The 15676-nt window shown below is 36.8% G+C and overlaps 2 protein-coding genes across 9 annotated transcripts in view; both read left to right on the top strand.

Annotated features, from left to right (window-relative positions):
• Positions 1–429: 429 nt before the first annotated feature.
• LOC135651833 (abscisic acid 8'-hydroxylase CYP707A2-like) lies at positions 430–3360 on the top strand. 3 transcript variants are annotated; one of them, XM_065172336.1, is made up of 7 exons: positions 432–843; positions 962–1280; positions 1710–2099; positions 2192–2366; positions 2455–2561; positions 2663–2781; positions 2912–3360. In XM_065172336.1, exons 1-7 carry the CDS (start codon positions 638–640, stop codon positions 3015–3017), a joined length of 1422 nt encoding a protein of 473 aa, XP_065028408.1. In that variant the 5' UTR covers positions 432–637; the 3' UTR covers positions 3018–3360. The 3 variants fall into 3 exon arrangements, with proteins under 3 accessions (XP_065028404.1, XP_065028398.1, XP_065028408.1); XM_065172332.1 differs by having other exon boundaries at positions 430–843; positions 2455–2781; XM_065172326.1 differs by having other exon boundaries at positions 430–843; positions 2455–3360.
• Positions 3361–8850: 5490 nt separating this feature from the next.
• Positions 8851–15676, top strand: part of LOC103981921 (protein MICRORCHIDIA 2) — a 70961-nt gene continuing 64135 nt past the window's right edge. For all 6 annotated transcript variants that reach the window (XR_010501951.1, XM_009398686.3, XM_009398685.3 and 3 more), the window contains exons 1-6: positions 8851–9152; positions 9253–9342; positions 12327–12361; positions 12614–12692; positions 13159–13248; positions 15350–15425. Coding sequence is in view for 5 of the 6 variants with exons in the window: in XM_009398686.3 (XP_009396961.2) it covers positions 8939–9152; positions 9253–9342; positions 12327–12361; positions 12614–12692; positions 13159–13248; positions 15350–15425 (584 nt within the window). In the remaining variant the exon portion in view is untranslated. The remainder of the gene's footprint in view (positions 9153–9252; positions 9343–12326; positions 12362–12613; positions 12693–13158; positions 13249–15349; positions 15426–15676) is intronic.

Below are 15676 nucleotides of genomic sequence, written 5' to 3'. Positions count from 1 at the left end.
CTAAAACATTAACATATATAATCTGATATTAATTCTCTAAAACCATTACATATGTGATGATTTTTTTAAATTAAGTATTAAAAAAGAAGTTTTGAATTATAAATGTGCGAGGAAAAAACAAACATACGAACTCTAGCAGGAAATTTGATCGGTCTTGTTTAGGTGTGTTACATGGCTTAAATTACCGAGTAAGTCTCCACTAGCAGGTCAAACATGTGGAACTGGTTTGACACGTATCGTCCATCAAGCCCACACGTACTCATCCTCATTTGTTTTATGCAGTTTTGTTTTGAATTATTTATTTTTCATGGTCTTGTGATTTTTCCGTCTTCCTCAATGGTGCTGTCACCTTTTTATTGCCCATCATGGTAGGAATATAACCTGTGTTCCGCTGCCGAGGTGATTGGTGTACGTGAGCTGGAATCGATTTCCGTGGGTGCGTCGGCAGTATTTGCGCGTCTATAAAACCCGTCCCTGCCTTCATCCCTCTCCTCGCCAGTACACACTGACCCGACGAGCGACACCTACCCTCTACTCTGCCTCCTCGAGCAACCCTCCTCCTCCTCCCCTCTCCCCGTGAGGCAGAGTGAGCTCCGCTTTAGTCGCCACCACCACTACGACTGCGTTCTTGACAACCATGGCCTCCACGCTTCTCCTCATGCTGTCCCTCTCCTTGAGTTTCCTTTTCGTATCCCTCGTCTACTATCTGCTTTTGAGAGCTTTCCATACCAGGTCGGGAAACCTTCCCCTGCCTCCGGGCACCATGGGTTGGCCTTATATCGGAGAGACCTTTCAGCTCTACTCCAACAATCCTAACACCTTCTTCGCCCTCAAACAGAAGAGGTTCGTCGTTTCTGTTTTCCATTTCGCTTCTCCCTTTTTATTACTGCGCATAACACTGAAACGAACGGAGAATCCAAGTAGCTAGTGCTCATATTTATGGTGGTGGTGGTGTTTCCAGGTACGGGCCCGTGTTTAAGACACACATACTAGGATGTCCCTGCGTGATGGTGTCGAGCCCTGAGGCGGCAAGGTTCGTGCTGGTAACGCGGGCGCACCTGTTCAAGCCGACGTTCCCCGCGAGCAAGGAGCAGATGCTGGGCCCGCAGGCTATCTTCTTCCAGCACGGAGATTACCACGCCCGCCTCCGCCGCCTCGTCCTCCGGGCGTTGAAGCCTGAAGGCATTCGCGGTTCCATCGCCGGCATCGAGGAGGTCGCTCTCCGGGCCTTGCAGTCCTGGGACGGTCGCTTGATCAATACCTTCCACGAAATGAAGACGGTGAACCTCCCGCCCCTGCAATTCCCCCTCTTTCTGCTTGCATAAATCCGTCACGATCTCTTTTAAATAATATCAATTTTAGCTTCACAAAAGTATGTGTATACATATATATATACATATATATATACATATATATATGTCAGAAAGTTTATTCTCTGTAGCAGTAGTAGTAAGTACCATGAAATATCGTAAATCTTGCATCAACGAGATTGTTCATGTTGTGATTTCCCTTTTTCCGTTGGTAATATGACCCAAGAAAAGCTATCATGTTTCACTCTTTTCCATTTGTGCGATCTAAACGAGGAAGTGCTTAAATTTTGTAATTGGGTACGGAAATGCAGATTTTGATATCTCACGCTCTTGTTTAGCAAAGGATTTGATGCTTCCGGTCATATCTCTGTTTAATTTGTTTACCTTGCTTTTGTGCAGTACGCGTTCAACGTGGCACTGCTGTCTATCTTTGGGAAAGATGAGCTTTCCTACATAGAGGATCTGAAGCAGTGTTACTACACCCTAGAGAAGGGCTACAACTCCATGCCTATCAACCTACCCGGGACCCTGTTCTACAAGGCAATGAAGGCCAGGAAACAGCTCGCACAGATTGTGGCCAAGATTGTCCTATTCAGGAGGACGAAGTTGAAGACAGAGGACAGTGGCCTACTTGGTTCTTTTATGGAAGCCAAAGAAGCCCTGACGGACGACCAGATTGCCGACAACATCATCGGGGTCATCTTTGCGGCCCGGGACACCACTGCTAGTGTGCTCACCTGGATCGTGAAGTACCTCGGAGAGAATCCAGGCATCTTACAAGCAGTCACCGTAAGAAACCTTCTCTTCTCTTCTCTTCTCTCGGTGTTCTCGTTTAAGTAGAAAGCGGACATCAAGAGTTTGATATCTCTTGTGATGTTCAGGAAGAGCAAGAGGAAATTATGAAGAGCAAACAAGTGGGTGATGATGAGAAATCGCTGACTTGGGCTGATACCAAGAGGATGCCATTCACTTCCAGGGTGATTCAGGAAACGATGAGGGTGGCTTCGGTCCTATCTTTCACCTTTAGAGAAGCGGCGGAAGATGTGGAGTGCGAAGGTGGATTAAGCATCAACTTGTATCTTTTAGATTGTCCATCCATGCCCGATGTCTCGTTTGCTGACTTTTACCGTACTTCGTCGTGCAGGGTATCTCATTCCCAAGGGTTGGAAGGTGTTGCCACTCTTCAGAAACATTCACCACAGTCCGGATAACTTCACCGACCCGGAAATTTTTGATCCCTCAAGATTTGAGGTGGGCAAAGGAGGACAGCCTCCCCCTATCTCAATCAATCTCCTTCCCCTCTCCTCTTCTGCAGACAAATCAGTCTCTCTTTCTGTGTTCATCCGCTGCAGGTCGCTCCAAAACCCAACACTTTCATGCCCTTCGGGAACGGGTCCCACTCCTGCCCTGGCAATGAGCTTGCTAAGCTGGAGATGCTGGTCCTCCTCCATCACTTCACGACTAAATACAGGTAACCCAGCCGAAACCATCAAACAAACACTTGTATTCTATCAACAGTTGGATGTCGCGTGGGGACAATTGCATCCGTTGACCACTTGATCAATGATGATGCGTTACTGTGCTCTTTCTTTCTCTATCAGGTGGTCTATGCTGGGAAACCAAAGCGGTATTCAGTTTGGACCTTTTGCGCTGCCCCAGAATGGCCTGCCCTTGAGATTCTCTCTCAAGTCACGAGTCGAGGAATAAAGAGTCTGATCGTCTTCAGTCACGTCATATGCCGTCCAAAAGTTGCAGCCAAAGGCGACTTTCCGCGGTTATAGTTTCAAGAAGCAGTACTCGGCAATCAAGAGGAGGATTGCGAGAAAGGCATCATACTCAGAGGAGGGAGGAACCCGAAAAGGGCTTCTCGACGGCATGTTGTATATACTCCTATCAATTCAGATCACTGAGGGAAGTTACTCGACTCTGGAGCCTAGTATATACCCTGTAAACAGGCTTGCTCTTGTATCGGGAGAGTTATGTTGGTTTCTGTCTGTCGGATCACATGCTTAATGGCAATTCCAAGCGAAAGGATCGTGGGAAAGAACAAGATATCTTGACTTTTTAAACAGTGGTGCAGCGTTAAATCCAGTCCACGTAGAACAATACATACTATGGATTGCAAAATCTTCCATTTACTATAATAATGGATTAGTGACCCATCTCCCGAATCCAGTTGCTGTGGCTGTGGCCACCGCCGTTGATAACCAGTAGTAGCATGCAAGTGTCATTCCGTACATTATTAGATCCCCTGTATACTACATTAAAAATAATATGATTCTGGAATCCAAATAAATTACGTAATCTTCTCTTCTCTAAGTCAATCCACCACGTGTCACATCCTGAACTGTGCTTTCTTCTCTATGATCTATTGCAAAAATTTCCCACTGAATTTACCTTTAAAAAATGATAAATTTCCAATTTATCGGCCTTGTAAATCCACACCAAGAACCTAACAGGCGAGGTGGCTAACCTACCTACCCATGGTCGGGTTGACTCAGTGGAGCTTCTTTTTGTAGGATCCACAGGTTGGTGGTGACGAAACAATTTGCCATGTATTATTTTATTATCCCAGTGTTATCTCCGACAACTCTCATCCTGTTGTGACAGTACGATCTTTACTTGCACTTCACATCTAACACTTGGCCATCTTTGTGAGTCAGTCCCGTAGGATGTGTTACCACTACACCACATCTTACAGCTTTAAAGCTCCAGACTGAAAACTAGGGATTTGTTCTACGGAAGCTCCAAACATACATGGTCGAAAGTATTATGATACTTGTTATCGAACATATTCAGCATGGGTCTGATCTGAGAGTAGAACATTAGAAATAATATACTAAATCTTAATCCATTTTGGCTCGTCTGACAAGTGACAACTGTCATGTAATCGCGTTCTTGAAAGAGTTCATTGATGCTTAATAAACAGATCCATTCTGTTATTCTTTTTATCCCATATTTTATGGTATTCGAGTAATCTAAAAGCTGATCTCATTTTGCATATTCAGTAGGCCGAAGTACTAACAGTTGTTCTTTTCATAATTAAACAAATAAAATAATTTTTTATTTAGTTTCCTAAAATTATTTTTATTAGACCAAAAAGCTCTAATATCAAATCTGATCGAATAATAATATTTTTTTATAATAAAAAATAAAATAAGAAGAAGAGAAAGATAAGAGGGAAGAGCTTGTATTGATGGCCAAATGAGACTTTAGGGTTTGGAAGAGGTAGCGTCCGTAGTTTGTTAAAATGAGAGGGAAGAGGACAAATCACATTGAGCTAATGGATAAGGAGAAAGCGAATTGGTTTGGTTCAACTTAAATATTGGTTCGGTTTGAAGGAGGAGGGGTTTTTCTTCGAGTATCAATCAGATCATTTGCCAAACTGAGCTACGTATCTGAACTTTCTATGTGAACAAGTTTGTGGGAAAGTGTGATGTTTTTATTTAAAAAATTATCCTTATTTTTTTAAAAGGTGAATTCATAAAAAAAGTTAAATTTAAGAAATTCTAACAGTACATCCCAACTTCCAAAAATTCTAATATTTTATTATTTAATATTATAATTTAATATAATTATTTTAAACTGACCTAAGTTTTAGATTGGTTGGACCAATTTAATTGTATAGACTGGTTCATTAAAATATTGACAGAGAACCCTATCTTTTTAAAATGATAAATGTAACCCTCAAATAATTTTTTTTTTCACCCCTTAAAAGTTACGTCTTCAGTCATCACCTTTTTAATGAACCAGTCTATATAATTAAATTGGTTCAATCAATCTAAAACTTAGGTCGGTTTAAAATAAATTATATTAAATTATAAAATTAAATAATAAAATAAATACAAATAATAAATTTTAAAATAATTTTCTTATTATAAAGTCAAAAGATATAATAATAATAATTATGTATTTTTAAAAATTAAAAATAAATATGAAAGGTCTATTTGATCATTAACTTTTATTTTTAAATTATTAAAATATTTTATTTACTAATTTTAACTTTTAAACTCAAATTGTGAGTCATATAGACAATTTATATTTGTAAAAGCACGAAGTATATTGTTCAAACTATCTTTTAGGTTTTAATAATTAAGTTATATTATTTTTTATTATTATTTGATGTTCTTATACTTCACAACTAGATATGAACAGTTTGGGATTAATTAGAAAAATATCATGTGGACTATAGGGTAAGTTAGTAGCTCTAGTAATATTTGAGAGGAGAATTTGAATGGTAGAGAAACATTCACATAAATATATCAAAAAGATATTGTGATTAATAGACTAACAGAGTTTATGGAGTAATAATCTAGACAAGTGTAGTAGTTATTGACCCAAAGACAAGTGGCGATGCCAATAGTAGCTTGAGGACATAATATTATAGAATTAACAAGTGAGAGGTTTAGAAAATAATGATCCACCAATCTTTAAAGGTGATACATATCTACCAATGGTTGAGAAGTGGATGCAAAATATTGAGAAAATATTTGAATATGTAATGATTCCAAATGAAGATAAGGTTATTTGTGTAACTTATATGCTAAAAAAAATATCCGTCATTGGTTGGGTGCTGGGGACCGTAGAATTTATTAACCTCAAACAAGAAGATCAATTAGTGATGTATTACATCAAAAATTTTAAGAATTTATCTTGATTTTCACCCCACATAAGTTAATACTAATATCTTGAGGGTGAAAATAATTTATCAGGATATGAAAATGATAATGAATGCCATAGATATTATCTATTCCCTAGTAGTAGAAAAAATTTAGGAGGTGGAGGAGGCCGAGCAAATAATTTTTCATATCCAACAGAATGGGTTATAACCATGATATGCTAAAAAAATGATATGATTTTTGATAATAAGCCTCTACAACAGATTCTGGATAGCAAAAGAAAATAACACTTAAGGTCAAGGATAGTAATAGGGGCAATTCAAATGCTTTATTTGCTAGATATAATGTACTCTATTTTTGTGGTCTAATTAATAGTAGTATATTGCTTGGAACTCTTCTAACATACTACGCCTCTATTCATGATGAACATATACCTTGAATTAGATTTACTATCATCGATATCAAACTGAAAAATGAAGTTTTTGTAGTCCTCAACCCTAAGGCTACTTCCTCCATATACTAGTAAAAGATCCTTAGTCCTTCTCAAGTACTTAAGGATATACTTTACTATTTTTCAATGTTCTAAACCTGAATTCGTTTGATATATGTAAATAACACTTAGAGTATGAGCTATATTAAGTTTGGTACATAGCATAACATACGTGATAGATTGTATCACTAAGGCATAAGGTATCATATCCATGTCTATCATTTTTTCAAAGATATTTGGGGATATACTCCTAGAAAGTAATATTTCATGTCTTATTGGTACGAGACATCTTTTGAAATTTTTGATGCTCAAACTTTTGACAATGATATGTGAAGATTGATAATCTTATCCACTAATTGAATAATCATTGTTTAAAAAACTAACTTATATCCACTAATTATCAAACATGAAATAGAAATAATATTTTTGGTAATAGAAGGTACAAAGTAACATGCATCAAATGCAATAATAACTCCACCAAACAGATGTAGGGTGATTTTATTGGGAAATCTAGGGTGACATCACAAATGTGATAGTAGAATAGAAAATAAAAATCTTAGAATTTCATGCCGAAAAAAAGATTTTATTATTGTACAAAAATTGGTGCGTAAAGCCTCGCTAAACCCAAAAATCACGCATGTTAAAGAATGTGTGTTACCCAAGGAGATTGTATATTCCTGAAATCCTGTAGATCTGTAAAGAAAATGAAGGATGTCAACTATCTTCCTCTCTAGTGGTGATCCACATGACAAGAAATACGAAGATGCTCCTTAAATCACTACTCAAATTTTCTCGCTACATGCACCACATAATCAAAAAGGGAGTGACCCTTCTTGCTGTCCACATGCTCTAAATAGGGGCTATTGGCTGAGGAGGAGATATAGAGAGGAGAATATAAGGTGACAACCAAGGGTCTAGCATATGACTCTTTGGTTCCCTCCTATTTATTGAAACTCTATATCAATTTAATCCTAATGGATCTTACCCAATTGGATATTGGATCTTTATCTAACTACCCAATCATCTTAGATTAGAAGGTCTCTACCCAATAATCTATCATTAGCTCTTATTAGATCTCATCCATAAGATCCAATAATTCGAGGGCTTATTGGATATCCAATAAGATAGAGATTCCAACGGATATCTCATATATGAACCTCTACTCGTGGTAATACTTACGATTTGTGTATGACCCTCTAGGCCCAATATCGAGCTGACCATAAATCATACTTGTCAAAACTCGTTCTGGCTCAGTGAATTATTATCTTAATAATAATTCACTCGACTCATCAACTACAGACGTATTAGGTTACTACGCCGTAGTCCCTATACGATATAAGAGAATTCAATCTATTTGATCTGTTTGTTCTCAATTACCATGTATCTATAAGCCCTCATCCATCTAATATCTCAGAGACTGTATACCGAACATGATGTTATGAGGCTCATACGGTTTCTACTCGAGTCTTGTTTTAATCGGATTCTTCCAGAGAACTTTTTCTCTTTTAATCTGAATGACCATGACCAGGGATTTGTTTGAGAAAAAACATATGAGATATTCCTTTTATGAAACCGAGAGTGGATGATCCTCTATTGACACTCAATATCTCTCGTATGTTTGGTTGCTACTCCCGATAACCGATTGTTCTAGATCTAGAACTTCCAAGTCTATAAGTCTGGCATCAAAAAGAGTGAAGTACTCATACTTTTAGTGTCTTAAGTCTAAGAATCAGATATACTATTGGGATGACGGAATCATAGTCTGACATTGAGGTATCATCAACTATCCAACATTCCATGAGTAGATCAATCAGTGAACTTATTTTTTAATGAACACTTGTGCGGTATTCTTAGTGTCCTTACATGAGCAGCTCCGAGACTAGTTTCCTCCATCATATGGACGGGTATACAATACATCAATCTATCCGATCATCTCGATGTCCCTCTTGAGTGACCTATGACCGAAATTATTTAGGGTGTATGTGTACAGACGAATTGATGTTATTACGGTGATCTCATTACGATTCGATTCCTATTACACAAATCCATAAACATCATAATATATGCAATAATTAAAATAAAATAAAAAATATCAAATAAATAAAAACTATATATCATATCACATCACAAACATATTATGTGATTGATTTACAAATATTTATGATTAGATAGACATATATATATATATATATATATATATATATATATATATGTTTTAGGTTAGATGGATACTTTTGTTTATTAAAATGAAAGAGAAGATGTAGTTCCAAAGAAGCAAATGTAAAATTGTGGAAAGATTATTTTTGTTATTTTGAAAATGTTAGGATTGTCAAAATTTTTGAATAGAAGTGCTATCCGGAATTTTTGGAGTTTTCAGAAATTTGTTTATTTTTATATGCAATATATGCGAGTCATATGATCCTCTGCCTCTATTTTATACCTCACCCAACTCCGCGATTCCCTTCGTTTTAAACCCTAGGATTTCATCTCGTCCGCTTCTAATTTCTACCGCGCTTTCGATGCCGAAAAGCGATTTCCATGAGGACGACGACGACGACGACGACGACGTCGTGTTCCTTGGATCACCGGCCGGCGGCGGCGTCAATTCAGAAGATCCATCGGTGCCGAAGCCGGTGGAAGCGCAGCAGCGTTACCGCACACTCGAGTGCCGTAACTTCTGGAGAGCTGGGACATATGAAGTACCCTCAGGACCTTTACATCGTGCCCGGCGCGGTTCTTCTTCTTTCCTCTCATGCAGAACAATTCAGTTATTTCCTTGTTCTTCTTTGTAGTTTTTTCTGCTGTTTTCAAATTTGTGACTCTTTTGCTGCAGCTGCTCTGGAATCGTATGATTTTGATCGGGCGCGCGTGCACCCGAAGTTCTTGCATTCCAACGCCACGTCTCACAAATGGGCTTTCGGTGGTATATCTCCATACTGTTAAATCTTCTATTTGATGAAAAGTCGTATAGTATGAATAGGATGACAGGCATCATTGGAAAGATTGGCAACAGCTTATATGTTTGTAGCTCTGGTGGTTCTTAAAAGTCTTTTCCTCTTCACTTATTGATACTATAATGCATTTCTTTGGAAGATCTTCCTTTAGCATTATCATATGAAGTTGGCATATCTTTTAGGTGACGCCATAGATTTGAGATAGTGTCAACTATATATGTATTTGTATGTGTTCATATATTCAGATATTATTCTTCTTTGCTAAATGTTAAAAAAATATATGTAGTAGTAAAATTGGCAGGTTTCTTCCAAGGATTTTATGCACTAGTATTTCATTTAAATTAATTAAGACTAATTCAGAGTTAGCTATATTTCAAGATAATTCAGATCCATTGTTTGAATCTTGGATTAGATGTTGGGACATTACTGCTTTTTGTTGGTATCAGGAAAATCATTTACCATAAAGTTGATGAAAAATTAGGACTTGCTTCAACAAACATGTTAGGTATTGCACATAGTTGCATGCAGGTTTTGTATGTGCATAGAAAATCCACTTTTGTTTTCATTGAAAGTTGAACAGCAAATAATATGTTGAAGGCCAACAGAAGGTTTGATGTTAATTCTGATCAAAAAAAGGAAAGAAAGTTTGATGGTTGTTTAAGAGGATATTGCTTATTTGCTGCAGTAATTGGGAAAGACGAGCAGATGTGGAATAGAGTTGCAAGGAAATGGCACTTTAAAGCTAAATGGTAAAGAAGCAAAGAGAAAAAATAATTGGCTGTTAGTTCAGATATGGAAGAATAAACAATAAAGAATACATAAGAAAAAAAAAATATATATCAGAGAATATGGAAGAGAGAGAGAGAGAGAGAGAGAGAGAGAGAGAGAGAGAGAGAGGTGAAATTTGTGTTTTCATCAATTGTCAGCTATGAGATTGTGATCCTTCATTACACATTTTGTTGACCAAAATCCTAAATAAGTTAGTATTCATAATAAAAAAAAATATTGGATGATTCACAAAAAAAAAGGATGATAAACTGAAGCAATTTTCACACAAAAAGGGGACATGGGAACTAACTAGCCCATTCATCCATTAGTTGGTTGTCAATGGTAATATATATGCAGCTCAAAATTTAAATATGAATGATTAAAATTCCCTAATTACACTAGAAGGAGGATTCGTTGGCGGTGATGTAATTCAAAAATATTTTGCCAGAACACTATAAAACAGCCATAAAAATTAATAATACTTAGAATTGGTAAGAGTCAACTCCAAAATCAAATTTTCTTAAACTCGATCAAGTCCAAACTTGTTATGTACAGTGTTATTAAGGGGCACTCAAGCGCTTTCCTAGGTGCCCGAGCAAGGAGAGGCGATGCTCGACTACCTCCAATTCGATATGGGAGTGGTTGAGTTCGCGTGGCCCAAGCATTAGGGCCTTAGGCGCGCCTAAGTTAAACCTTGTGGGTTTCATTTGGGTTCGAACTAGATGATTCGAGTGAACCAATTCAGCCAACTAAAACCCCTGTCTCAACATCTCTGGAAGAAACCCTAGCCATCAACTAACATTTCTCCTCGACGGTTGCAATCTCCATTGTGTCCTTTTCTGACTGAAACTTCTCCCGTGATCAAAACTTCATTGACGATCTCTACTATGCTCTATTGCTGCCACAATCTCTCCTAATTCCTCCACCAATTGCTCACTAGAACAAGGTGATCGATGATCAACATTCTTGTGCAAGGCGGCCCTTCGGTGGTGCCTTCCCTTCGCACTCCCTCCCCCTTGTTCGTGCTTCTCCCCCCCACCTTCCCTCCCATTGTCTTTCTCTTTCTCCTTCGTCGTTGTCCCTGATTGAGCCTCCCTGACAGCCCCCTCTCCCTACCTCTTCCTCCCTCCTAGAGCCTCCCTTATAACCCCTTTCCCGTAGTGATCATATGGACTACTAAGCATTTGCAAACGATATTTTAGTGATAATTATTTCTCCTTAATTATATTTTTTATAATTCTAATATTCATGAACACCTAGTACCTCAAGAGTTTTGGCCCCTTGGTGCCTTTTAGTGAAAGCACATAGTACCTTTGACTACATTGCTTCTGAATCGACAACTAAGATCTAGTGGCTGATACTAGAAAGCTTTGAGCTAACTTGCCCAATACTGCAGATGATTCATTGGTTTGTTTCATTTCCGCCTAAACATGACTTTTAAGTACATTTTCATCTGTGTGATATAAGTCTATGGATATTTTGGCAGACTGTTTTATGAAATGTAGGTGTGATGACCATGTAGAGCAATTGCTTGATATATCTAATCCTGTGTATGCCTAAAAATGGCACCTTTTCTTCAGCAAAGCTTCAGTTTATGCATTATGTGGATGTACTTCTTGAAGCTTCTCCTTCTAGCTGTCATATCTGATCCAATGTATTAATTTATTAATGGATGTAATTGACCTTTGAGCTATTAAAAATCCAAGGTTGGAAAATATTATTTAACTAGTACGTTAGAGAGTAAAAAAGGGAGCAAAGATTAAAAAAGAAAGAGAAGATAAATATGAATTTTGTGATAAAATAACATTATTGAGCTGCCACTTTTTAGACATATCCAGATCGCTTTTGGTCTGGGCAGTTGGACTTTTACCTCTTGAGGATTTATCATGGTATCTGCACAAAGTGCTCGTTTTAGCATTTACTGAACGTATTGGAACTTTCCACCCTGTGCCTTTCATTTATTTAAAAATATGTTGTTCAACTCATTTTCTCTTAACACCGGCCAATTTCCTTTTTATGAGCTCTGAGTCACAATAGTCATTATCGAAAGGTACTAGTTTTCAGTTTGATATTGCAAAGAAAAAGTCTTAGATGATTAATGCTACAATATTGTGTGCTATTCAAGTTCATTTTAAGGTATGTGTGGACTAATGGATGCTGATTGTCATTTCTGTGGTTTATGCAGCTGTAGCTGAACTTCTTGATAATGCTGTAGATGAGGTATGTCTGGCCTCTTTTACTTATTGGAGTTAGCATTTGTATTAATTGAAAAAAAGAGTACAATCATGTTGGTATATAACCAATTTTATCAAATGAATGCCTTTTAATTATTCTTTTACATTCTTATTCTTTATATTGGTTGCTTCGAGGAAATGTTTGAGGAATTTTCACTGAAAAGGTTTTCTCACTTTCAGTTCTTAGGAATATGCCATTGAGAAGTACATATTCCCATTCTGTTGTTTGATTTACCAGATTCACAATGGTGCGACGTTCGTGAAGGTTGATAAAATCAACAATCTGAAAGATAAGAGTCCTGTGTTGCTTTTTCAAGGTACTTGACATTCACATAGTTGTTCATATTCTTCTGCAACTAGGGACCAAAGTGGATAAAAACCATTGTACAATACCCGTTTGAGTTTGGTTTATATATAAGTGGAGTCAGACTAGTATATGTTATATAAACGTGTGCCAATCAAATTGCCATATTTGTATCTGAGTTCTACTACCTGTGATATATGGAATATGAGTACAATTACGGGTTTACTTCTGTCTGTATCAACATATGTGAACATTTTTATTAAGTGTTAATTTATGCCTATGTAAATATATTTACAGACTTTAGCATTCATTCAATTTTTGGTTGTGAATTTGCGTTCTCTAATTGACAGTCGATATGGAAATGACTCTTTTCGACTTTATTTTTTGGGCCATTGTTGCTCCCTGTCTGCAAGATTTACAATTTAAAAGTACAAAATAGTTTGTTGGTTTTGTGACATTCACTAAGGGCAATTTTGTAGATGATGGAGGGGGAATGGACCCTGAAGGTATACGGCGATGCATGAGCCTTGGTTTCTCATCAAAAAGGTTGAAGACAACGATTGGCCAGTGTAATCACCTCTTTCTTATTTTGACTGGCGGTGCCAATAATGCTTTAGCTATTTAATGATCATGATGCATGAAGTTCTCTACAGAAGAATATGCTATGAGACTGTCCTTTAATAAGAATTTTAAATAGGATGTGATTGCTGTAGAATGACTTGTTGTGATAACCCATTATTGGTCAACAACTGAACTGTGTTTATGGAACACCTAACTTGATTAATTTAACTAGTTTTTAACTACTTGTTAAACGATCTTTAGATGAATTGATGGATGTGTCAATCGTTTGGTTCTAAGTTAAATAATTTAACAATGTCATACAGATTGTTTCTTTTGTTGTAAGCAGGGTTCTCAATTTTGATGTGTACCGGACGGTACGTACTGGTCCGAGAGGATACCGACATGCGAACCACCCTCTACCGGGCGGTACTGAGGCATACCGACTGGTATTGCCCTGGATTTTGACCTTTACCGAGGCATACCGATCGATAAGCCATAGTGTGATAGGTGGACGTATTTTTAAGGTTTTAGGATGTACTGTTGATATGCCTTGGCATACCGACGGTACATACTGGTACGTACCATACCGAGCAGAGCTTGGTACGTTGGTACTGACCTGTTCAAAACCCTGGTTTGTAAGTATCTTTAGATGAATTGATGGATGTGTGAGTCATTTGGTTGTTTGTGTAGAGTTTTAGTCATTCCTTTTATTTACATATAGTCTGCATAATTGTTGACTATTAAATAGGTAAATGCTAGTCCATACTGCTAAGAAAGAGGAAAGGAAAATATATGATGCAAATTGTAAAGAATTATGCTTTCTAACCTATAAAATATATTTGATCTACATCTCATGATATATTCTATCAATTTTCTTTCAGTTCGATCGCTTGTTAGACTGAACACAATCAAACTGAATCATGTACAAGCTTCCCTTATCAAGGAAACAATTACTATGTTCCTATTTGAGTCTGATTCAGTGTAATGCCAAACATATTCCCTTGAGTCAAACATGAGCTTAAGTATGAGAAATTTATGAACATTGAGATATTTTCCAACCCTATTCTCTAATAAAAATAAAGATAAAATTAAAATGAAATAAATTAGGAGTTTTTCCAACCCTATTGTATCAATTTTCTTTCAGATCGATCGCTTGTTAGACTGAACACAATCAAACTGAATCATGTACAAGCTTCCCTTATCAAGGAAACAATTACTATGTTCCTATTTGAGTCTGATTCAGTGTAAAGCCAAACATATTCCCTTGAGTCAAACATGAGCTTAAGTATGAGAAATTTATGAACATTGAGATATTTTCCAACCCTATTCTCTAATAAAAATAAAGATAAAATTAAAATGAAATAAATTAGGAATTTTTAGGTCTAAATTGTTAAACGATAGGTATATAGAACTATGGTTAGGAACTTTTTTTTTTTTTTTCATATATACATATATTGATTCAGGATAATTATAATGGTGCTTTCCAACTTATTCTTTCTGCCTTTTGATTTGGTTGATTGAAAGCCATATAAATCAGGAGCTGAATTTTGTTAAATTATTTAACTGGTCTGGTGCCATAGGTGGAGAATCTTGCTTCAAAGCTTCTTATGTACGGAAAGGCAGCCACCTTAATTTGAAATAGAATAATTTTCCATATCCACTGAATGTTTGGAAAATCCCTAAAGGGAATTAAGTAGAATTTAGCTACAAATCTGTTGACTTATAATGTGGCAGCTATCTTTGACTTGGTGAAGTGCCCTTCTGCTTGCATGTTATATTTGTCATGCTTCTTTCTCAAAACATCCAGTTTAAGATGCTAAATGGTGAATGCCATTTACAATGCATTTCAGATACTTTCTTTAAGAAATATTAGTTATCATAATATCACTGAATACATTTTGAATGTGATTGCTGCTTCTATTTTAATCTTGGTATTCAAACTAATATTTTGAATTTGGATTCCAAGAATGCTTAGTTCACTGCAATCGTGTTATATGAATCTAGATCTTTTTGATGTTACCCTTGTTTGTGAATATTTACTTAGGTTACTCACATCATACTTTACATGCTACTTTATTTGCTTTTTCATTGTTGTGGTTTGTTCTACAGATGGAAATGGCTTCAAAACAAGTACCATGAGATTAGGTGCTGATGCAATTGTATTCAGTCGTGCTAGTCGTGGAAGGTAAGTCTTTGCTTTGATGTCAGTGGCCATGTTAACATCATCGTCGATAAATTTTATTATATATGAAATGTCTTCATTTTAGTTCTGTAAGAAAGATTTAGAGGATTTCTTTGTTGAGTTATAACATTTTTTTCTACTAGAATTTGCAATGTGTCTTATGGTGGTTCCCTTGGGATTTTAGCACTTCGGGTCTCTAGGCTCGCTCTGCAAGAGTAACTCTGCTTGCTAACTTATTGTAAATGGCACTAGCA

This window comes from Musa acuminata, chromosome BXJ1-4, assembly GCF_036884655.1.
Source record: "Musa acuminata AAA Group cultivar baxijiao chromosome BXJ1-4, Cavendish_Baxijiao_AAA, whole genome shotgun sequence".
NCBI lineage: Eukaryota > Viridiplantae > Streptophyta > Magnoliopsida > Zingiberales > Musaceae > Musa > Musa acuminata.
The sequence above is the reverse complement of the archived record's forward strand: the minus strand, read 5'-3'. Positions and strand labels throughout refer to the sequence as shown.